We start from the raw sequence: 23,239 nt of genomic DNA on the forward strand, positions 1-23,239 counted from the left end.
TCTGGAGGACTCACTAAACAGAGAACATCCCTGGTCCTCCCTACTGCCTCTGATCTGGAGGACTCACTAAACAGAGAACATCCCTGGTCATCCCTACTGCCTCTGATCTGGAGGACTCACTAAACAGAGAACATCCCTGGTCCTCCCTACTGCCTCTGATCTGGAGGACTCACTAAACAGAGAACATGCCAGCAGCATACCACCCTGCATACCACTGTTGGCTTGCTTCTGAAGCTAAGCAGGGTCGGTCCTGGTCAGTCCCTGGATGGGAGACCAGATGCTGCTGGAAGTGGTGTTGGAGGGCCAGTAGGAGGCACTCTTTCCTCTGGTCTAAAAAATATCCCAATGCCCCAGGGCAGTGATTGGGGACACTGCCCTGTGTAGGGTGCCGTCTTTCGGATGGGACGTTAAACGGGTGTCCTGACTCTCTGAGGTCATTAAAGATCCCATGGCACTTATTGTAAGAGTAGGGGTGTTAACCCTGGTGTCCTGGCTAAATTCCCAATCTGGCCCTCAAACCATCATGGTCACCTAATAATCCCCAGTTTATAATTGGCTCATTCATCCCCCTCCTCTCCCCTGTAACTATTCCCCAGGTCGTTGCTGCAAATGAGAACGTGTTCTCAGTCAACTTACCTGGTAAAATAACGGTATAATAAATAAATTAAATAAAAATCCCTGGTCATCCCTACTGCCTCTGATCTGAAGGACTCACTAAACACAAATGCTTCATTTGTAAATTATGTCTGAGTATTGGAGTGTAACCCTGGCTATCTGTACATGAAAAAAAGGAAAATTGTGCAATCTGGTTTGCTTAATATAAGACATTTTACATTATTCATACTTTTGATACTTAAGTATATTTAAAACCAAATACTTTTAGACTTTTACTCAAGTAGTATTTTACTGGGTTAATTTCACTTTTACTTGAGTCATTTTCTATTAAGGTTTCTTTACTTTTGCTCAAGTATGACAACGGGGTACTTTTTCCCACCACTTGTCTCTGCTATGGATCTCTGGGACGCAATGCGTACTCCGCTCCTCTAGATGGCGCTGTACATTACTTCCCAATGGCAGAAGTCCAAATGTGTTGTCGTTAGCTTACACCGCTGTGTGCTTGTTTGCTGTCGAACGGAGAGGAGGAAAAATATGACAGGGCGCGGAAAACGAAAAACTAAATCTACTCCCCAGGTATTGTCAGACCCATAAAGCCAGCAGACTTACAAGCGATATATTTGTCGGAGCAATGATAGGATGGTTTTAGCCAGCGAGTTATGCAGCAGGTGGAATATTTTGTCTTTTGCGTTACAAAGCACGGATGGGCCACTATGGCATCTCCATGGCTGTCTTAGCTAGCTTATTGGTCGTGCTTTGTGCTAGCTAACTAACAAACTAAACGTTTCTCCAAATATTTATTGTTTGTTGCAGTTAGCTTCGGTTATATTACTGTTTTCCCAAGATATAGTAGCCAGATCATTATATTACTATAACTAGCTAACAAGCTGCTAACCAAGTTACCGTCCATTGACAGTATACCCATCGGCTTTTTGCAGAGCGATCTGCTCTGGGTAACGTTCATTAGGACACACCGTAGGCAAAACGATTTGCAACGGAAAACTTATTGTAATCCAGGGGCGCGTTCAGCAGGACTCAATGTTTTTGGAACATTCAGATAGAAATAGGTTATGTAGAACAAACATGCATTATTTCTATCCCTACTTTGCACATTCTTCCACTGCAAATCAACCATTCCAGTGTTTTACTTGCTATATTGTATTTAATTCGCCACCATGGCCTATTTATTGCTTTACCTCCCTTATCTCACCTCATTTGCTCACATTGAATATAGACTTATTTTTGTACTGTATTATTGACTGTATGCTTGTTTATTCTATGTAACTCTGTTGTTGTTTGTGTCGAACTACTTTGCGTTTATCTTGGCCAGGTCGCAATTGTAAATGAGAACTTGTTCTCAACTGGCCTACCTGGTTAAATAGAAGAATTTAAAAAATGCCTCTGACATGTTAGAATAAGTAATCACATCTTCTTTATATCTGCAACTAAACGTGACCCCGGTCGTCCCTCCCCCTTTCTCCAGTCTGTTTATTCAGTTTGGTGTCTAATGAATACACCCGGTTATCGAAACCGCATCTTCAAAACATGACTGAACCAGCTGTCATGTCGTCAACTGTTTTCGCCAGCTAGCGAACTGAAATTTCACCAACTGTTCTTCTTCTTTAGGAGTCAGATTCTGCCGACGGGGAGTCGAAGAAGAAAGCCCGGCCGGAGGAGCCGACAGCAGGACCGACTACTGCTGAGGTGCCGGCCCGACTGAGGGAGGAGGTGGAGAGACTCTATAAGCTGAGGATGCCCGAAGACTTCTATCTGTTCTGGGACTTCTGCTCTTGGCTCAGCCCCGACAACCCCCGTGGTAGGTTACCCACCCACAACCAGCCCCGACAACCCCCGTGGTAGGTTACCCACCCACAACCAGCCCCGACAACCCCCGTGGTAGGTTACCCACCCACAACCAGCCCCGACAACCCCCGTGGTAGGTTACTCACTCACAACCAGCCCCGACAACCCCCAGCTGACTGTCCGCCCCTCAAACTCAGCAGCCCTGGTACCTGGGGAGCAATTTAAGAGGAAAGAGGCGCAGACAGCCCGTAGGGGTCAGCAGAGAAAAGACACAAGCTAGGTTAAAGGAGCACGGGACAGAGCCATCAGCAATGATATTATCCTTACCACTAATGTGTCTAATATCAAGGTTGAATGGTTGCAAGAACAAAGCCCAACGCATCAGGCGCTGGTTTGGATTTTTGCAGGGACCTCAGAAGAACAAGTGGGTTGTGGGTCAGTGAACACAGTTGGCAACTGGGGTCTAACCCCAACATCTACATCACCCTCTACTAGACCACATTTTAGGGTAACTTCATGTAAAGGACAGGAGAATGGAACTAAACCCATACCACATACCATTACACAACGGCCAGTATCAGACTCTTTAGAGAACGGCAAAACAGATTCCAGAATAAAATAATCTGAAGCTCCAGTGTCTCTTTAAGATCTTGATTGAAACATTGTGGTTGCCGTCTACCAGGGACACTACACCATCTGAAATAAAGGCTGAAAAAAATCACAGCGGGAAGACTGAGAATCAAACTCAACTAGTGGCTGAAACAGCTCCCCCTGGTGGTCAGAGGCTGTAACAGGAGCTGCCATCACAGCAACTCTACTTCCTGATGGCCTTCTTCTTCAGTGCACATCCTTGACCTTTTTCCTAAGACTGGTGACATCCAGTGGAAGCAGTAGGAACTGAGAACAGGGTGATCAAAAATGTTGTATACCAATGAAAACCCATTGAACAGACAGTGACATAAAAAAATAAATGGTTAGTCCTCAGGGTTTTGCCTGTTACATAAGTTATGTTATACTTACAGACACGATTCAAACAGTTTTAGAAACTTCAGAGTGTTTTCTATCCAAATCTACTAATAATATGCATATCTTATATTCTGGGGATGAGTAGAAGGAAGTTGAAATTGGGCACGCTATTTTTTCAAAGTGAAAACTCTGCCCCTTAACTTGACCTGACTGTTTTTGAATGAAGCCGAGAACAATCTTTCTTCCAATGTCCTTCAACTAAACAGTAGCGACAGGTATTAGCATTAACCGGTGCTTTAAGTCCTCCAGACCCAAACGTCTGCTGAGGCCTTTGGAAAAGAAGCTCAAAAAAAAAAGGTGACCTACTATTTCTAGGAGTAAAGTTAGTTTTATGGTACATGTCACCGTTTGACTCAAAAATGGCTTTTATGTGTTAGCCTGTACTCATCTGCAAGGATTGCTGCATCACTTGGAGACTTCACTTTACGTTCATTCGTGTATGTAGCAACCTGGTCAGACACAGAATTCGTGAACTGTTCTAACACAATCAAATTAGACCCTCAAAAGTACTAACTTCCGAAGCTGTACACCAACGATTTTAATGCAGTAGTCAAATCACAAACAAACTCAGAATAGGTTTGTGAATCTAACTTTTTCCTGTAAGGAAAACGTTGACGATATGCCTCTGGCACCAGCTCGTAGACCTTCAGAACTGCTGATTTAACTTTAGCAAAAACACTTTACTGTCAGCTACACTCAGTGCTGCAAAAGCCTCACGTGCTTTACCTGTAAGTACACATAGCAACAACATAGTCATGTCCAAATCTGACCAAGCTTCCGCAATACGCTCAAATAAAGCAAAGTATGTGTCTGGATCTGACTCATCAAATTTAGGCAACAAACGAAGATTCTGTGAAACATCAAACTGTGGTAGTCTTTCTGGTCTATTAGCGTTTATCAATCTCTCTCTCTCTAACTGCGTTTGCAACAGCTCCCTCTGCTGCTCTAAAGTTAATGAAGGGCTAGACTGAAAACTTGCACCCTCACGACTAGCAGTCTGACCCCCAAAAACACCCATTTCCCTAAGACCCTGCTTTAAGCTAGTTTTAACAGTCTCTTTAATTTTTTTTTAATCAACAATCTCAATCTGATCATGTTCAGCAATTTCAATGAACTGCTCCTTAGTACACAACTCTAAGGCTACCTCGGAAGGAGCTTGAACAAAACTACTCAAAATGGAAGACATTCTCCTCAACCAATACAACTATTACAAATGCTAAAAAAAAAACACACAACTCACCTGCTGTCAGTCTGGGTTCAAGGACAGGAGCCACACCCCACTAATCCTCCAAAAACAACTAACTAACTGGCTCTGGTCTATGTGCAGTCACATGTGGTGGGGTTTTATGCACACAAAACCAGTGGAGTGGAAAAGACAACCAGAAACTGGCGGCCCCCTCCCCATAACCACGGAGGTGCTCCCGAGCCGATGTAGGGGAAAAGGGAAAAGGGATGCTCTACCCACGTTCACTGCCACCTAAAACAGAAACACCACGAGCCTCCTATTGACACTTGCTGATAAGCCTGAACAGGAGAGGACTCCCACCTGAACAAAAACCCAGAAAAACCCAGAGTGAATTGCTTAGCTACCAAGCTAACTGAACCAAAAGAACACAATGGCTCTCAACGCTCTCTTCAACAAAGTTGGCCCAAACAAAACATCCCCTCAAACAAAAAAATATCAGGCAATCTGAACTAAACTAACCCAAGTTTACTACTATCCCGGATGAGCCCCCACTTGTCACAAGCCGGCTCATAGCCTGTGACAAAAGTGAGGGGACACGAACAACAGGTATAGGCCAATTAAAAATGTTCTTTATTATAGACAAAACTATTAACTTTAAACTAAGAAAAAGGAATGAGGTGTGGAAGTATCGTAATGTAAGGTGTATGTAAAGTGCATGGATGCGTGAATCTGTGTGTGTGAACATGACTGAGTGAAAACTATGCAAAACTACAAAGGAACAAACAAAACAGGATCATACCTGGAGAAGCAGAGAGAGGTGATTAGTGAAGCAGTTTTATACCCTGAGCCCAGGTGGCTCCAATCACTAACGACCCTCTGCCTGCAGGAGGAACTGCAGGCAGAGGAGGAGCCGTGACAAACACGCTATCTTATTAGCATTCAACAGTCTGAAAAACGCTATCTTATTAGCATTCAACAGTCTGAAACACGCTATCTTATTAGCATTCAACAGTCTGAAACACGCTATCTTATTAGCATTCAACAGTCTGAAAAACGCTATCTTATTAGCATTCAACAGTCTGAAACACGCTATCTTATTAGCATTCAACAGTCTGAAACACGCTATCTTATTAGCATTCAACAGTCTGAAACACGCTATCTTATTAGCATTCAACAGTCTGAAACACGCTATCTTATTAGCATTCAACAGTCTGAAACGCGCTATCTTATTAGCATTCAACAGTCTGAAAAACGCTATCTTATTAGCATTCAACAGTCTGAAACACATAGAAACACGCTATCTTATTAGCATTCAACAGCCTGAAACACATAAACACGCTATCTTATTAGCATTCAACAGCCTGAAACACATAGAAACACGCTATCTTATTAGCATTCAACAGCCTGAAACACATAGAAACACGCTATCTTATTAGCATTCAACAGCCTGAAACACATGGAAACACGCTATCTTATTAGCATTCAACAGCCTGAAACACATAGAAACATGCTATCTTATTAGCATTCAACAGCCTGAAACACGCTATCTTATTAGCATTCAACAGCCTGAAACACATGGAAACACGCTATCTTATTAGCATTCAACAGGCTGAAACACATGGAAACACGCTATCTTATTAGCATTCAACAGGCTGAAACACATGGAAACACGCTATCTTATTAGCATTCAACAGCCTGAAACACATAGAAACATGCTATCTTATTAGCATTCAACAGCCTGAAACACGCTATCTTATTAGCATTCAATAGCCTGAAACACATAGAAACATGCTATCTTATTAGCATTCAACAGCCTGAAACACGCTATCTTATTAGCATTCAATAGCCTGAAACACATAGAAACACGCTATCTTATTAGCATTTAACAGTCTGAAACACATAGAAACACGCTATCTTATTAGCATTCAACAGCCTGAAACACATAGAAACACGCTATCTTATTAGCATTCAACAGCCTGAAACACGCTATCTTAGGATCATATTTACCACATATCGTTCTCCTCCCCTCTCTAGACGCACTGAAGGAAATCCTGGGTGTGAGCTTGGTTGGCCCGTTTGACATCCTGGCGGAGGCCCACCGTAGCTCGGCCAATCCCCAGCCCAACTACCACCTACACTGGAGGTACTTCTACGACCCTCCGGAGTACCAGACCGTACTGCAAGGGACTGGAGACAGCCTGCTACACATGGGTTACTACAGGTAATAACCCTACTACACAGGGGTTACTACAGGTAATAACCCTGCTACACATGGGTTACTACAGGTAATAACCTGCTACACATGGGTTACTACAGGTAATAACCCTGCTACACATGGGTTACTACAGGTAATAACCCTGCTACACATGGGTTACTACAGGTAATAACCCTGCTACACATGGGTTACTACAGGTAATAACCCTACTACACATGGGTTACTACAGGTAATAACCCTACTACACATGGGTTACTACAGGTAATAACCCTGCTACACATGGGTTACTACAGGTAATAACCCTGCTACACATGGGTTACTACAGGTAATAACCCTACTACCCATGGGTTACTACAGGTAATAACCCTGCTACACATGGTTTACTACAGGTAATAACCTGCTACCCATGGGTTACTACAGGTAATAACCCTGCTACACATGGGTTACTACAGGTAATAACCCTACTACACATGGGTTACTACAGGTAATAACCCTGCTACACATGGGTTACTACAGGTAATAACCCTACTACACATGGGTTACTACAGGTAATAACCCTGCTACACATGGGTTACTACAGGTAATAACCCTACTACCCATGGGTTACTACAGGTAAGAACCCTGCTACACATGGGTTACTACAGGTAATAACCCTGCTACACATGGGTTACTACAGGTAATAACCCTGCTACACATGGGTTACTACAGGTAATAACCCTACTACCCATGGGTTACTACAGGTAATAACCCTACTACCCATGGGTTACTACAGGTAATAACCATACTACCCATGGGTTACTACAGGTAATAACCCTACTGCAAAGGACTGGAGACAGCCTGCTACACATGGGTTACTACAGGTAATAACCCTGCTACACATGGGTTACTACAGGTAATAACCCTACTGCAAAGGACTGGAGACACCCTGCTACCCATGGGTTACTACAGGTAATAACCCTGCTACACATGGGTTACTACAGGTGATAACCCTACTACACATGGGTTACTACAGGTAATAACCCTACCACACATGGGTTACTACAGGTAATAACCCTACTACCCATGGGTTACTACAGGTAATAACCCTACTGCAAAGGACTGGAGACAGCCTGCTACACATGGGTTACTACAGGTAATAACCCTACTACACATGGGTTACTACAGGTAATAACCCTGCTACACATGGGTTACTACAGGTGATAACCCTACTACACATGGGTTACTACAGGTAATAACCCTACCACACATGGGTTACTACAGGTAATAACCCTACTACCCATGGGTTACTACAGGTAATAACCCTACTGCAAAGGACTGGAGACAGCCTGCTACACATGGGTTACTACAGGTAATAACCTTACTACACATGGGTTACTACAGGTAATAACCCTACTACACATGGGTTACTACAGGTAATAACCTGCTACACATGGGTTACTACAGGTAATAACCCTACTACCCATGGGTTACTACAGGTAATAACCCTACTACACATGGGTTACTACAGGTAATAACCCTGCCACACATGGGTTACTACAGGTAATAACCCTACCACACATGGGTTACTACAGGTAATAACCTTACTACACATGGGTTACTACAGGTAATAACCTTACTACACATGGGTTACTACAGGTAATAACCCCACTACACATGGGTTACTACAGGTAATAACCCTACTACACATGGGTTACTACAGGTAATAACCCCACTACACATGGGTTACTACAGGTAATAACCCTACTACACATGGGTTACTACAGGTAATAACCTTACTACACATGGGTTACTACAGGTAATAACCCCACTACACATGGGTTACTACAGGTAATAACCCTACTACACATGGGTTAGTACAGGTAATAACCTGCTACACATGGGTTACTACAGGTAATAACCCTACTACCCATGGGTTACTACAGGTAATAACCCTACTACCCATGGGTTACTACAGGTAATAACCCTACTACCCATGGGTTACTACAGGTAATAACCCTACTACACATGGGTTACTACAGGTAATAACCCTACTACCCATGGGTTACTACAGGTAATAACCCTACTGCAAAGGACTGGAGACAGCCTGCTACACATGGGTTACTACAGGTAATAACCTTACTACACATGGGTTACTACAGGTAATAACCCTACTACACATGGGTTACTACAGGTAATAACCTGCTACACATGGGTTACTACAGGTAATAACCCTACTACCCATGGGTTACTACAGGTAATAACCCTACTACCCATGGGTTACTACAGGTAATAACCCTACTACACATGGGTTACTACAGGTAATAACCCTGCCACACATGGGTTACTACAGGTAATAACCCTACCACACATGGGTTACTACAGGTAATAACCTTACTACACATGGGTTACTACAGGTAATAACCTTACTACACATGGGTTACTACAGGTAATAACCCCACTACACATGGGTTACTACAGGTAATAACCCTACTACACATGGGTTACTACAGGTAATAACCCCACTACACATGGGTTACTACAGGTAATAACCCTACTACACATGGGTTACTACAGGTAATAACCCTACTACCCATGGGTTACTACAGGTAATAACCCTACTGCAAAGGACTGGAGACAGCCTGCTACACATGGGTTACTACAGGTAATAACCTTACTACACATGGGTTACTACAGGTAATAACCCTACTACACATGGGTTACTACAGGTAATAACCTGCTACACATGGGTTACTACAGGTAATAACCCTACTACCCATGGGTTACTACAGGTAATAACCTTACTACACATGGGTTACTACAGGTAATAACCCCACTACACATGGGTTACTACAGGTAATAACCCTACTACACATGGGTTAGTACAGGTAATAACCTGCTACACATGGGTTACTACAGGTAATAACCCTACTACACATGGGTTACTACAGGTAATAACCCTACTACCCATGGGTTACTACAGGTAATAACCTGCTACACATGGGTTACTACAGGTAATAACCCTACTACACATGGGTTACTACAGGTAATAACCCTACTACACATGGGTTACTACAGGTAATAACCTGCTACACATGGGTTACTACAGGTAATAACCCTACTACCCATGGGTTACTACAGGTAATAACCTGCTACACATGGGTTACTACAGGTAATAACCCTACTACACATGGGTTACTACAGGTAATAACCTGCTACACATGGGTTACTACAGGTAATAACCCTACTACACATGGGTTACTACAGGTAGGAATGTGTTACTACAGGAAGGGGTTACTACAAGTTACTACAGGAATGGGTTACTACAGGAATGTGCTACTACAGGTAGGGGTTACTACAGGTAGGGGTTACTACAGGAAGGTGTTACTACAGGTAGGGGTTACTACAGGAAAGGGTTACTACAGGTAGGGGTTACTACAGGAAGGTGTTACTACAGGAAAGGGTTACTACAGGAAGGTGTTACTACAGGAAAGGGTTACTACAGGTAGGGGTTACTACAGGTAGGGGTTACTACAGGTAGGGGTTACTACAGGTAGGGGTTACTACAGGAAGGTGTTACTACAGGTAGGGGTTACTACAGGTAGGGGTTACTACAGGTAGGGGTTACTACAGGAAGGTGTTACTACAGGAAGGTGTTACTACAGGAAGGGGTTACTACAGGAAGGCGTTACTACAGGAAAGGGTTACTACAGGAAGGGGTTACTACAGGAAGGGGTTACTACAGGAAGGGGTTACTACAGGAAAGGGTTACTACAGGAAAGGGTTACTACAGGAAGGGGTTACTACAGGTGGGGGTTACTACATGTGGGGGTTACTACAGGAAGGGATTACTACAGGAAGGGGTTACTACAGGAAGGCGTTACTACAGGAAAGGGTTACTACAGGAAGGGGTTACTACAGGAAGGGGTTACTACAGGAAGGGGTTACTACAGGAAGGGGTTACTACAGGAAGGGGTTACTACAGGAAAGGGTTACTACAGGAAGGGGTTACTACAGGTGGGGGTTACTACATGTGGGGGTTACTACATGTGGGGGTTACTACATGTGGGGGTTACTACAGGAAGGGATTACTACAGGAAGGGGTTACTACAGGAGTGGGTTACTACAGGAAGGGGTTACTACAGGAAGGGGTTACTACAGGTGGGGATTACTACAGGAAGGCGTTACTACAGGAAGGGTTTACTACAAGTTACTACAGGAAGGCGTTACTACAGGAAGGGGTTACTACAGGAAGGGGTTACTACAGGAAGGGGTTACTACAGGAAGGGGTTACTACAAGTTACTACAGGAATGGGGGTTACTACAGGAAGGCGTTACTACAGGAAGGGGTTACTACAGGAATGGGTTACTACAAGTTACTACAGGAAGGGGTTACTACAAGTTACTACAGGAAGGGGTTACTACAAGTTACTACAGGAAGGGGTTACTACAGGTGGGGTTACTACAGGAAGGGGTTACTACAGGAAGGGGTTACTACAGGAAGGGGTTACTACAGGAAGGGGTTACTACAGGAAGGGGTTACTACAGGAAGGGGTTACTACAGGAAGGGGTTACTACAGGAAGGGGTTACTACAGGAAGGGATTACTACAAGTTACTACAGGACGGGGTTACTACAAGTTACTACAGGAAGGGGTTACTACAGGTGGGGTTACTACAGGAAGGGGTTACTACAGGAAGGGGTTACTACAGGAAGGGGTTACTACAGGAAGGGGTTACTACAGGAAGGGGTTACTACAGGAAAGGGGTTACTACTTTACAGAGGGGAACAGCATCCCGTTACAGAGAGGAACAGCATCCCGTTACAGAGAGGAACAGCATCCCGTTACAGAGAGGAACAGCATCCCGTTACAGAGAGGAACAGCATCCCGTTACAGAGAGGAACAGCATCCCGTTACAGAGGGGAACAGCATCCGGTTACAGAGAGGAACAGCATCCCGTTACAGAGAGGAACAGCATCCCGTTACAGAGAGGAACAGCATCCCGTTACAGAGAGGAACAGCATCCCGTTACAGAGAGGAACAGCATCCCGTTACAGAGAGGAACAGCATCCCGTTACAGAGGGGAACAGCATCCCGTTACAGAGAGGAACAGCATCCCGTTAGAGGGGAACAGCATCCCGTTACAGAGAGGAACAGCATCCCGTTACAGAGAGGAACAGCATCCCGTTACAGAGGGGAACAGCATCCCGTTACAGAGGGGAACAGCATCCCGTTACAGAGAGGAACAGCATCCCGTTACAGAGAGGAACAGCATCCCGTTACAGAGAGGAACAGCATCCCGTTACAGAGAGGAACAGCATCCCGTTACAGAGAGGAACAGCATCCCGTTACAGAGAGGAACAGCATCCCGTTACAGAGAGGAACAGCATCCCGTTACAGAGAGGAACAGCATCCCGTTACAGAGAGGAACAGCATCCCGTTACAGAGAGGAACAGCATCCCGTTACAGAGAGGAACAGCATCCCGTTACAGAGAGGAACAGCATCCCGTTACAGAGGGGAACAGCATCCCGTTACAGAGAGGAACAGCATCCCGTTACAGAGGGGAACAGCATCCCGTTACAGAGAGGAACAGCATCCCGTTACAGAGAGGAACAGCATCCCGTTACAGAGAGGAACAGCATCCCGTTACAGAGAGGAACAGCATCCCGTTACAGAGAGGAACAGCATCCCGTTACAGAGAGGAACAGCATCCCGTTACAGAGGGGAACAGCATCCCGTTACAGAGAGGAACAGCATCCCGTTACAGAGGGGAACAGCATCCCGTTACAGAGAGGAACAGCATCCCGTTACAGAGAGGAACAGCATCCCGTTACAGAGGGGAACAGCATCCCGTTACAGAGGGGAACAGCATCCCGTTACAGAGAGGAACAGCATCCCGTTACAGAGAGGAACAGCATCCCGTTACAGAGAGGAACAGCATCCCGTTACAGAGAGGAACAGCATCCCTTTACAACATGGCCATATTAATCTCCACCTCTGTTTTTCAGAGATAGTCCGGACTCCCTGCCTGTGTTCCTAGGGGAGAATGAAGCCAAGAAGGGCTGTACCATCACGCCGATGGGGGACAACATGTTTGCTGCTGTCCAGTGAGTGTCCTCCATTAACTAACACACGAGGAACACATGGACCATCTAAACTAACACAACGTCAAGAGAATCCACTGGTTGATGTGGCAGAGATTACTCACATTGCTTATCAAGACGTATTCTCCTTTTCTCACCATCCCTTCTCCCTTTTTATCTCTGTCCTCCCTCACCGGCACCTCCCTCGCTCTCTCCTCCCTTACCGTCTCCTCCCTCGCCGTCACCTCCCTCATCGTCACCTCCCTCTCTCTCCTCCCTCACCGGCACCTCCCTCGCTCTCTCCTCCCTCACCGTCTCCTCCCTCGCTCTCTCCTCCCTCACCGTCACCTCCCTCGCCTCCTCCTCCCTCGCTCGCTCCTCCCTCGCTCTGTCCTCCCTCACCGTCACCTCCCTCGCTCCCTCCTCCCTCGCTCTGTTCTCCCTCACCGTCACCTCCCTCGCTCTCTCCTCCCTCACGTCACCTCCCTCGCTCTCTCCTCCCTCACCGTCACCTCCCTCGCTCTCTCCTCCCTCACCGTCACCTCCCTCGCTCTCTCCTCCCTCGCTCTGTTCTCCCTCACCGTCACCTCCCTCGCTCTCTCCTCCCTCACGTCACCTCCCTCGCTCTCTCCTCCCTCACCGCCACCTCCCTCGCTCTCCTCCCTCACCGTCACCTCCCTCGCTCTCCTCCCTCACCGCCTCCTCCCTCGCTCTCCTCCCTCACCGCCTCCTCCCTCGCTCTCTCCTCCCTCACCGTCAACTCCCCCGCTCTCTCCTCCCTCACCGTCACCTCCCTCGCTCTCTCCTCCCTCACCGTCACCTCCCTCGCTCTCTCCTCCCTCGCTCTCTCCTCCCTCGCTCTCACCTCCCTCGCTCTCTCCTCCCTGACCGTCACCTCCCTCGCTCTCTCCTCCCTCACCGTCACCTCCCTCACCGTCACCTCCCTCGCTCTCTCCTCCCTCACCGTCACCTCCCTCGCTCTCTCTCCTCCCTCACCGTCATCTCCCTCGCTCTCTCCTCCCTCACCGTCTTCTCCCTCGCTCTCTCTCCTCCCTCACCGTCACCTCGCTCTCTCCTCCCTCACCGTCACGTCCCTCGCTCTCTCCTCCCTCACCGTCACGTCCCTCGCTCTCTCCTCCCTCACCGTCACATCCCTCGCTCTCTCCTCCCTCACCGGCACCTCCCTCGCTCCCTCCTCCCTCACCGTCTCCACCCTCGCTCTCTCTCCTCCGTCACCGTCACCTCGCTCTCTCTCCTCCCTCACCGTCACATCTCTCGCTCTCTCCTCCCTCACCGGCACCTCCCTCGCTCTCTCCTCCCTCACCGTTACCTCCCTCGCTCTCTCCTCCCTCACCGTCACATCCCTCGCTCTCTCCTCCCTCACCGTCACCTCCCTCGCTCACTCCTCCCTCACCGTCATCTCCCTCGCTCTCTCCTCCCTCACCGTCACCTCCCTCGCTCTCCTCCCTCACCGTCACCTCCCTCGCTCTCCTCCCTCACCTCATCTCCCTCGCCCTCTCCTCCCTCACCGCCTCCTCCCTCGCTCTCTCCTCCCTCACCGTCACCTCCCTCGCTCTCTCCTCCCTCACCGTCACCTCCCTCGCTCGCTCCTCCCTCACCGTCACCTCCCTCGCTCTCTCCTCCCTCACCTCCCTCGCTCTCTCCTCCCTCACCGTCACCTCGCTCTCTCTCCTCCCTCACCGTCACCTCCCTCTCTCTCTCCTCCCTCACCGTCACCTCCCTCGCTCTCTCCTCCCTCACGGCATCTCCCTCGCTCTCTCCTCCCTCACCGTCACCTCGCTCTCTCCTCCCTCACCGTCACCTCCCTCGCTCTCTCCTCCCTCGCTCTCTCCTCCCTCGCTCTCTCCTCCCTCGCCGACTCCTCCCTCGCTCTCTCCTCCCTCACCGTCACCTCCCTCGCTCTCTCCTCCCTCGCTCTCACCTCCCTCGCTCTCTCCTCCCTGACCGTCAACTCCCTCGCTCTCTCCTCCCTCACCGTCATCTCCCTCACCGTCACCTCCCTCGCTCTCTCCTCCCTCACCGTCTCCTCCCTCGCTCTCTCTCCTCCCTCACCGTCACCTCGCTCTCTCCTCCCTCACCGTCAACTCCCTCGCTCTCTCCTCCCTCACCGTCATCTCCCTCACCGTCACCTCCCTCGCTCTCTCCTCCCTCACCGTCTCCTCCCTCGCTCTCTCTCCTCCCTCACCGTCACCTCCCTCGCTCTCTCCTCCCTCACCGTCTCTTCCCTCGCTCTCACTCCTCCCTCACCGTCACCTCGCTCTCTCCTCCCTCACCGTCACGTCCCTCGCTCTCTCCTCCCTCACCGTCACGTCCCTCGCTCTCTCCTCCCTCACCGTCACATCCCTCGCTCTCTCCTCCCTCACCGTCACATCCCTCGCTCTCTCCTCCCTCACCGGCACCTCCCTCGCTCTCTCCTCCCTCACCGTCTCCACCCTCGCTCTCTCTCCTCCGTCACCGTCACCTCGCTCTCTCTCCTCCCTCACCGTCACATCTCTCGCTCTCTCCTCCCTCACCGGCACCTCCCTCGCTCTCTCCTCCCTCACCGTCACCTCCCTCGCTCTCTCCTCCCTCACCGTCACATCCCTCGCTCTCTCCTCCCTCACCGTCACATCCCTCGCTCTCTCCTCCCTCACCGTCACCTCCCTCGCTCTCTCCTCCCTCACCGTCACCTCCCTCGCTCTCTCCTCCCTCACCTCCCTCGCTCTCTCCTCCCTCGCTCTGTTTTCCCTCACCGTCACCTCCCTCGCTCCATCCTCCCTCGCTCTCTCCTCCCTCGCTCTCTCCTCCCTCGCTCTCTCCTCCCTCACCGTCACCTCCCTCGCTCTCTCCTCCCTCACCGTCACCTCCCTCGCTCTCTCCTCCCTCACCGTCACCTCCCTCGCTCTCTCCTCCCTCACCGTCACCTCCCTCGCTCTCTCCTCCCTCACCGTCACCTCCCTCGCTCTCTCCTCCCTCACCGTCACCTCCCTCGCTCTCTCCTCCCTCACCGGCACCTCCCTCGCTCTCTCCTCCCTCGCTCTCTCCTCCCTCACCGTCACCTCCCTCGCTCTCTCCTCCCTCACCGTCACCTCCCTCGCTCCCTCCTCCCTCATCGTCACCTCCCTCGCTCTCTCCTCCCTCACCGCCTCCTCCCTCTCTCTCTCCTCCCTCACCGTCTCCTCCCTCGCTCTCTCCTCCCTCACCGTCACCTCCCTCGCTCTCTCCTCCCTCACCGGGACCTCCCTCGCTCGCTCCTCCCTCACCCCCCTCTCTCTCCTCCTATCTCTGGCCAAACTCTCCCCTCTTCTCTCTCCTTCAGTCTGTTTCTGGGTAGGAAGAGGAAGGAGAGGGGCGGGCGTAAGGAAGGGGGCAGGGCTCTGGATAACCTGGGGGAGGAGTTAAGAGAGAGGGCGGAGTCTCTGGGCTTTTCCCTGGAGCAGAAGACCAAAGGCATGAAGCAGAGAGACAAGAAGGTAACATACCGTTCTGAGACAGTACTAGGTAACCGCCCCATTCTGAGACAGTACTAGGTAACCCCCCCATTCTGAGACAGTACTAGAAGGTAACCCCCCGTACTGAGACGGTACTAGAAGGTAACCCCCCCGTACTGAGACGGTACTAGAAGGTAACCCCCCCGTACTGAGACGGTACTAGAAGGTAACCCCCCCGTACTGAGACGGTACTAGAAGGTAACCCCCCCGTACTGAGACGGTACTAGAAGGTAGCCCCCCCGTACTGAGACGGTACTAGAAGGTAACATACCGTTCTGAGACAGTACTAGAAGGTAACCCCCCCGTTCTGAGACGGTACTAGGTAACCCCCCCGTTCTTAGACAGTACTAGAAGGGAACCCCCCGTACTGAGACGGTACTAGAAGGTAACCCCCCCGTACTGAGACGGTACTAGAAGGTAACCCCCCCGTACTGAGACGGGACGAGAAGGTAACCCCCCCGTACTGAGACGGTACTAGAAGGTAACCCCCCCGTACTGAGACGGTACTAGAAGGTAACCCCCCCCGTACTGAGACGGTACTAGAAGGTAACCCCCCGTACTGAGACGGTACTAGAAGGTAACCCCCCCGTACTGAGACGGTACTAGAAGGTAACCCCCCCGTACTGAGACGGTACTAGAAGGTAACCCCCCCGTACTGAGACGGTACTAGAAGGTAACCCCCCCGTACTGAGACGGTACTAGAAGGTAACCCCCCCGTACTGAGACGGTACTAGAAGGTAACCCCCCCGTACTGAGACGGTACTAGAAGGTAACCCCCCCGTACTGAGACGGTACTAGAAGGTAACCCCCCCGTACTGAGACGGTACTAGAAGGTAACCCCCCCGTTCTGAGACGGTACTAGAAGGTAACCCCCCCGTACTGAGACGGTACTAGAAGGTGACCCCCCCGTGCTGAGACGGTACTAGAAGGTGACCCCCCCGTGCTGAGACGGTACTAGAAGGTAACCCCCCCGTACTGAGACGGTACTAGAAGGTAACCCCCCCCGTACTGAGACGGTACTAGAAGGTAACCCCCCCGTACTGAGACGGTACTAGAAGGTAACCCCCCCGTACTGAGACGGTACTAGAAGGTAACCCCCCCGTACTGAGACGGTACTAGAAGGTAACCCCCCCGTACTGAGACGGTACTAGAAGGTAACCCCCCCGTACTGAGACGGTACTAGAAGGTAACCCCCCCGTACTGAGACGGTACTAGAAGGTAACCCCCCCGTACTGAGACGGTACTAGAAGGTAACCCCCCCGTACTGAGACGGTACTAGAAGGTAACCCCCCCGTACTGAGACGGTACTAGAAGGTAACCCCCCCGTACTGAGACGGTACTAGAAGGTAACCCCCCCGTTCTGAGACGGTACTAGAAGGTAACCCCCCCGTACTGAGACGGTACTAGAAGGTAACCCCCCGTACTGAGACGGTACTAGAAGGTAACCCCCCGTGCTGAGACGGTACTAGAAGGTAACCCCCCCGTACTGAGACGGTACTAAAAGGTAACCCCCCGTACTGAGACGGTACTAGAAGGTAACCCCCCGTACTGAGACGGTACTAGAAGGTAACCCCCCGTACTGAGACGGTACTAGAAGGTAACCCCCCCGTACTGAGACGGTACTAGAAGGTAACCCCCCCGTTCTGAGACGGTACTAGAAGGTGACCCCCCCGTACTGAGACGGTACTAGAAGGTAACCCCCCCGTACTGAGACGGTACTAGAAGGTAACCCCCCCGTACTGAGACGGTACTAGAAGGTAACCCCCCGTACTGAGACGGTACTAGAAGGTAACAGTCTAACTGCCCCCTGTCCATGTCCAGGTTGTAACCAAGACGTTCCATGGAGCAGGCCTGGTGGTGCCTGTTGATAAGAATGATGTTGGTTACCGGGAGCTGCCAGAGACAGACGGTAAGACTCTAGAACACTCTAGAACAGTGGCAACTAGGTTTGGCCTTGGGACAATATTTTTGGTAGCTCAGTGGGCCAGAACATAGTTAGTTTATAATATAAACCCAATGCAAAGGCTACAAGTAGAACACTGTAGAACCACTCGAATACTCCAGAACACTCCATACCACTGTAGAATACTCTAGAACCACTCGAATACTCCAGAACACTGTAGAATACTCTAGAACCACTCGAATACTCCAGAACACTCCATACCACTGCAGAATACTCTAGAACCACTCGAATACTCCAGAACACTCCATACCACTGTAGAACACTCTAGAACCACTCAAATACTCCAGAACACTCCATACCACTGTAGAATACTCTAGAACCACTCGAATACTCCAGAACACTCCATACCACTGTAGAATACTCTAGAACCACTCGAATACTCCAGAACACTAAATACCACTGTAGAATACTCTAGAACCACTCGAATGCTCCAGAACACTCCATACCACTGTAGAATACTGTAGAACCACTCGAATACCCCAGAACACTCCATACCACTGGAGAATACTCTAGAACCACTCGAATACTCCAGAACACTCCATACCACTGGAGAATACTCTAGAACCACTCGAATGCTCCAGAACACTCCATAGCACTGTAGAATACTCTAGAACCACTCGAATGCTCCAGAACACTCCATACCACTGTAGAATACTCTAGAACCACTCGAATACTCCAGAACACTGTAGAATACTCTAGAACCACTCGAATACTCCAGAACACTGTAGAATACTCTAGAACCACTCGAATGCTCCAGAACACTCCATACCACTGTAGAATACTCTAGAACCACTCGAATACTCCAGAACACTCCATACCACTCTAGAACCACTCGAATGCTCCAGAACACTCCATACCCCTGTAGAATACTCCAGAACACTCCATACCACTGTAGAACACTCTAGAACAACTCGAATACTCCAGAACACTCCATACCACTGTAGAATACTCTAGAACCACTCGAATACTCCAGAACACTCCATACCACTGTAGAATACTCTAGAACCACTCGGATGCTCCAGAACACTCCATACCACTGTATAACACTCTAGAGCCACTCGAATACTCCATACCACTGTAGAATACTCTAGAACCACTCGAATACTCCAGAACACTCCATACCACTGTAGAATACTCTACAACCACTCGAATACTCCAGAACACTGTAGAATACTCTAGAACCACTCGAATGCTCCAGAACACTCCAGAACACTGTAGAATACTCTAGAACCACTCGAATACTCCAGAACACTCCATACCACTGTAGAATACTCTAGAACCACTCAAACACTCCATACCACTGTAGAATACTCTAGAACCACTCGAATACTCCAGAACACTGTAGAATACTCTAGAACCACTCGAATACTCCAGAACACTCCATACCACTGTAGAATACTCTAGAACCACTCGAATACTCCAGAACACTCCATACCACTGTAGAACTCTCTAGAACCACTCGAATACTCCAGAACACTCCATACCACTGTAGAATACTCTAGAACCACTCGAATACTCCAGAACACTCAATACCACTGTAGAATACTCTAGAACCACTCGAATGTTCCAGAACACTCCATACCACTGTAGAATACTCTAGAACCACTCGAATACTCCAGAACACTGTAGAATACTCTAGAACCACTCGAATACTCCAGAACACTGTAGAATACTCTAGAACCACTCGAATGCTCCAGAACACTGTAGAATACTCTAGAACCACTCGAATGCTCCAGAACACTCCATACCACTGTAGAATACTCTAGAACCACTCGAATACTCCAGAACACTCCATACCACTGGAGAATACTGTAGAACCACTCGAATACTCCAGAACACTCCAGAACACTGTAGAATACTCTAGAACTCTCCAAGAGGAGTTGAATGGAATGTGGAACAGGTTTCAGAAACACTTTCAGAATAAATGTTATTCACACTATGTAAGGTCCTCTCCCCCCCGATTTACTATATTATCTGGTGTGTGTGTGTGTGTGTGTGTGTGTGTGTGTGTGTGTGTAGCGAGTCTGAAGAGGCTGTGTAAGGCTATAGCGGAGGCCAGGTGTGATGAAGACAGGATGAAGGCTTTCGGCCCGCTGCAGGAGATGATGACCTTTGTTCAGTTCGCTAACGACGAGTGTGACTACGGCATGGGACTGGAGCTGGGCATGGACCTGTTCTGTTACGGATCACACGTACGCTCTCACTATTACAGATCACACACACAGACACACACACACACACACACACACACACACACACACACACACACACACGTCAACACCTGTTCTCCACGGGGTGTGTCTGTCTGACACTCTGTTTCCTGTCTTCCATTGTGTGTCTGTCTGACCCTCAGTTTCCTGTCTTCCATTGTGTGTCTGTCTGACCTCAGTTTCCTGTCTTCCATTGTGTGTCTGACCTCAGTTTCCTGTCTTCCATTGTGTGTCTGTCTGACTCTCTGTTTCCTGTCTTCCATTGTGTGTCTGTCTGACTCTGTTTCCTGTCTTCCATTGTGTGTCTGTCTGACCCTCAGTTTCCTGTCTTCCATTGTGTGTCTGTCTGACCTCAGTTTCCTGTCTTCCATTGTGTGTCTGTCTGACCCTCAGTTTCCTGTCTTCCATTGTGTGTCTGTCTGACTCTCTGTTTCCTGTCTTCCACTGTGTGTCTGTCTGACTCTCTGTTTCCTGTCTTCCATTGTGTGTCTGTCTGACCCTCAGTTTCTTGTCTTCCATTGTGTGTCTGTCTGACTCTCTGTTTCCTGTCTTCCATTGTGTGTCTGACCCTCTGTTTCCTGTCTTCCATTGTGTGTCTGTTTCCTGTCTTCCATTGTGTGTCTGTTTCCTGTCTTCCGTTGTGTGTCTGTTTCCTGTCTTCCATTGTGTGTCTGTTTCCTGTCTTCCGTTGTGTGTCTGTTTCCTGTCTTCCGTTGTGTGTTTGTCTGACCTCAGTTTCCTGTCTTCCATTGTGTGTCAGTTTCCTGTCTTCCATTGTGTGTCTGACCTCAGTTTCCTGTCTTCCATTGTGTGTCTGTCTGACTCTCTGTTTCCTGTCTTCCATTGTGTGTCTGTCTGACCCTCAGTTTCCTGTCTTCCATTGTGTGTCTGACCTCAGTTTCCTGTCTTCCATTGTGTGTCTGTCTGACTCTGTTTCCTGTCTTCCATTGTGTGTCTGTCTGACCCTCAGTTTCCTGTCTTCCATTGTGTGTCTGTCTGACCTCAGTTTCCTGTCTTCCATTGTGTGTCTGTCTGACCCTCAGTTTCCTGTCTTCCATTGTGTGTCTGTCTGACTCTCTGTTTCCTGTCTTCCACTGTGTGTCTGTCTGACTCTCTGTTTCCTGTCTTCCATTGTGTGTCTGTCTGACCCTCAGTTTCTTGTCTTCCATTGTGTGTCTGTCTGACTCTCTGTTTCCTGTCTTCCATTGTGTGTCTGTCTGACTCTCTGTTTCCTGTCTTCCATTGTGTGTCTGTTTCCTGTCTTCCGTTGTGTGTCTGTTTCCTGTCTTCCATTGTGTGTCTGTTTCCTGTCTTCCGTTGTGTGTCTGTTTCCTGTCTTCCGTTGTGTGTTTGTCTGACCTCAGTTTCCTGTCTTCCATTGTGTGTCTGTCTGACCCTCAGTTTCCTATGTCCCCCAGTACTTCTATAAGGTGATCAGACAACTGCTGCCCATGGCCTACAGCCTGCTGAAGAGGGGCCTGTTCGGAGAGATCCTGGAGGCTCACCTCTCCAGCCGTTCCCATGACAACCTGGACCAACTCACCTCAGCCTGAAGAAAACCACGGGAGAGAAGAAGAAGGATGGATTGTTGTCAGCTTTGACCACCTGTGTTTTTATTAGTCTTGTTTTGGTGCTGCTGTTGTTGAATGGTACCAGTGGTGTCTCTCTCTGTGTGTGCATATGTGGAATAAAGGATTATATTTCTAAGAGATGTCTGTTATTAGGTCCTGTCTGACTGTTATTAGGTCCTGTGTTGTCTGTTATTAGGTCCTGTCTGTCTGTTATTGGGTCCTGTCTGTCTGTTACTAGGTCCTGTCTGTCTGTTATTAGGTCCTGTCTGACTGTTATTGTGTCCTGTGTCTGTTATTAGGTCCTGTCTGTCTGTTATTGGGTCCTGTCTGTCTGTCTGTCATTAGGTCCTGTCTGTCTGTTATTGGGTCCTGTGTCTGTCTGTTACTAGGTCCTGTCTGTCTGTTATTGGGTCCTGTCTGTCTGTCATTAGGTCCTGTCTGTCTGTTATTGGGTCCTGTCTGTCTGTCATTAGGTCCTGTCTGTCTGTTATTAGGTCCTGTCTGACTGTTACTAGGTTCTGTTTGTCTTACTAGGGGTGCATCTCAATAGACTAGCTTGGTCTCCTAGGGGTGCATCTCAATAGACTAGCTTGGTCTCCTAGGGGTGCATCTCAATAGACTAGCCTGGTCTCCTAGGGGTGAATCTCAATAGACTAGCCTGGTCTCCTAGGGGTGCATCTCAATAGACTAGCTTGGTCTCCTAGGGGTGCATCTCAATAGACTAGCTTGGTCTCCTAGGGGTGCGTCTCAATAGACTAGCTTGGTCTCCTAGGGGTGCATCTCAATAGACTAGCTTGGTCTCCTAGGGGTGCATCTCAATAGACTAGCTTGGTCTCCTAGGGGTGCATCTCAATAGACTAGCTTGGTCTCCTAGGTGGACATCTCAATAGACTAGCTTGGTCTCCTAGGTGGACATCTCAATAGACTAGCTTGGTCTCCTAGGGGTGCATCTCAATAGACTAGCTTGGTCTCCTAGGTGGACATCTCAATAGACTAGCTTGGTCTCCTAGGGGTGCATCTCAATAGACTAGCTTGGTCTCCTAGGGGTGCATCTCAATAGACTAGCTTGGTCTCCTAGGTGGACATCTCAATAGACTAG

The 23,239-nt window shown here is 48.8% G+C and overlaps 1 protein-coding gene across 1 annotated transcript; it reads left to right on the top strand.

Moving 5' to 3' along the window:
- Positions 1-1,060: 1,060 nt before the first annotated feature.
- hpf1 (histone PARylation factor 1) lies at positions 1,061-22,278 on the top strand. Its single transcript, XM_071408440.1, has 8 exons — positions 1,061-1,191; positions 2,242-2,431; positions 6,665-6,851; positions 12,831-12,929; positions 16,225-16,378; positions 18,218-18,305; positions 20,379-20,551; positions 21,988-22,278. Exons 1-8 carry the CDS (start codon positions 1,150-1,152, stop codon positions 22,120-22,122), a joined length of 1,068 nt encoding a protein of 355 aa, XP_071264541.1. The 5' UTR covers positions 1,061-1,149; the 3' UTR covers positions 22,123-22,278.
- Positions 22,279-23,239: the final 961 nt, after the last annotated feature.

Source organism: Salvelinus alpinus, chromosome 6 (genome assembly GCF_045679555.1).
Source record: "Salvelinus alpinus chromosome 6, SLU_Salpinus.1, whole genome shotgun sequence".
Lineage (NCBI taxonomy): Eukaryota > Metazoa > Chordata > Actinopteri > Salmoniformes > Salmonidae > Salvelinus > Salvelinus alpinus.

Bases quoted from the DNA above. Each gene is read 5' to 3' on its own strand.
- hpf1 (XM_071408440.1), top strand. From the start codon at position 1,150: ATGACAGGGCGCGGAAAACGAAAAACTAAATCTACTCCCCAG. The intron at 12,930-16,224 runs GTGAGTGTCCTC...TCTCTCCTTCAG, and splicing joins AACATGTTTGCTGCTGTCCA to TCTGTTTCTGGGTAGGAAGA. The intron at 16,379-18,217 runs GTAACATACCGT...GTCCATGTCCAG, and splicing joins TGAAGCAGAGAGACAAGAAG to GTTGTAACCAAGACGTTCCA.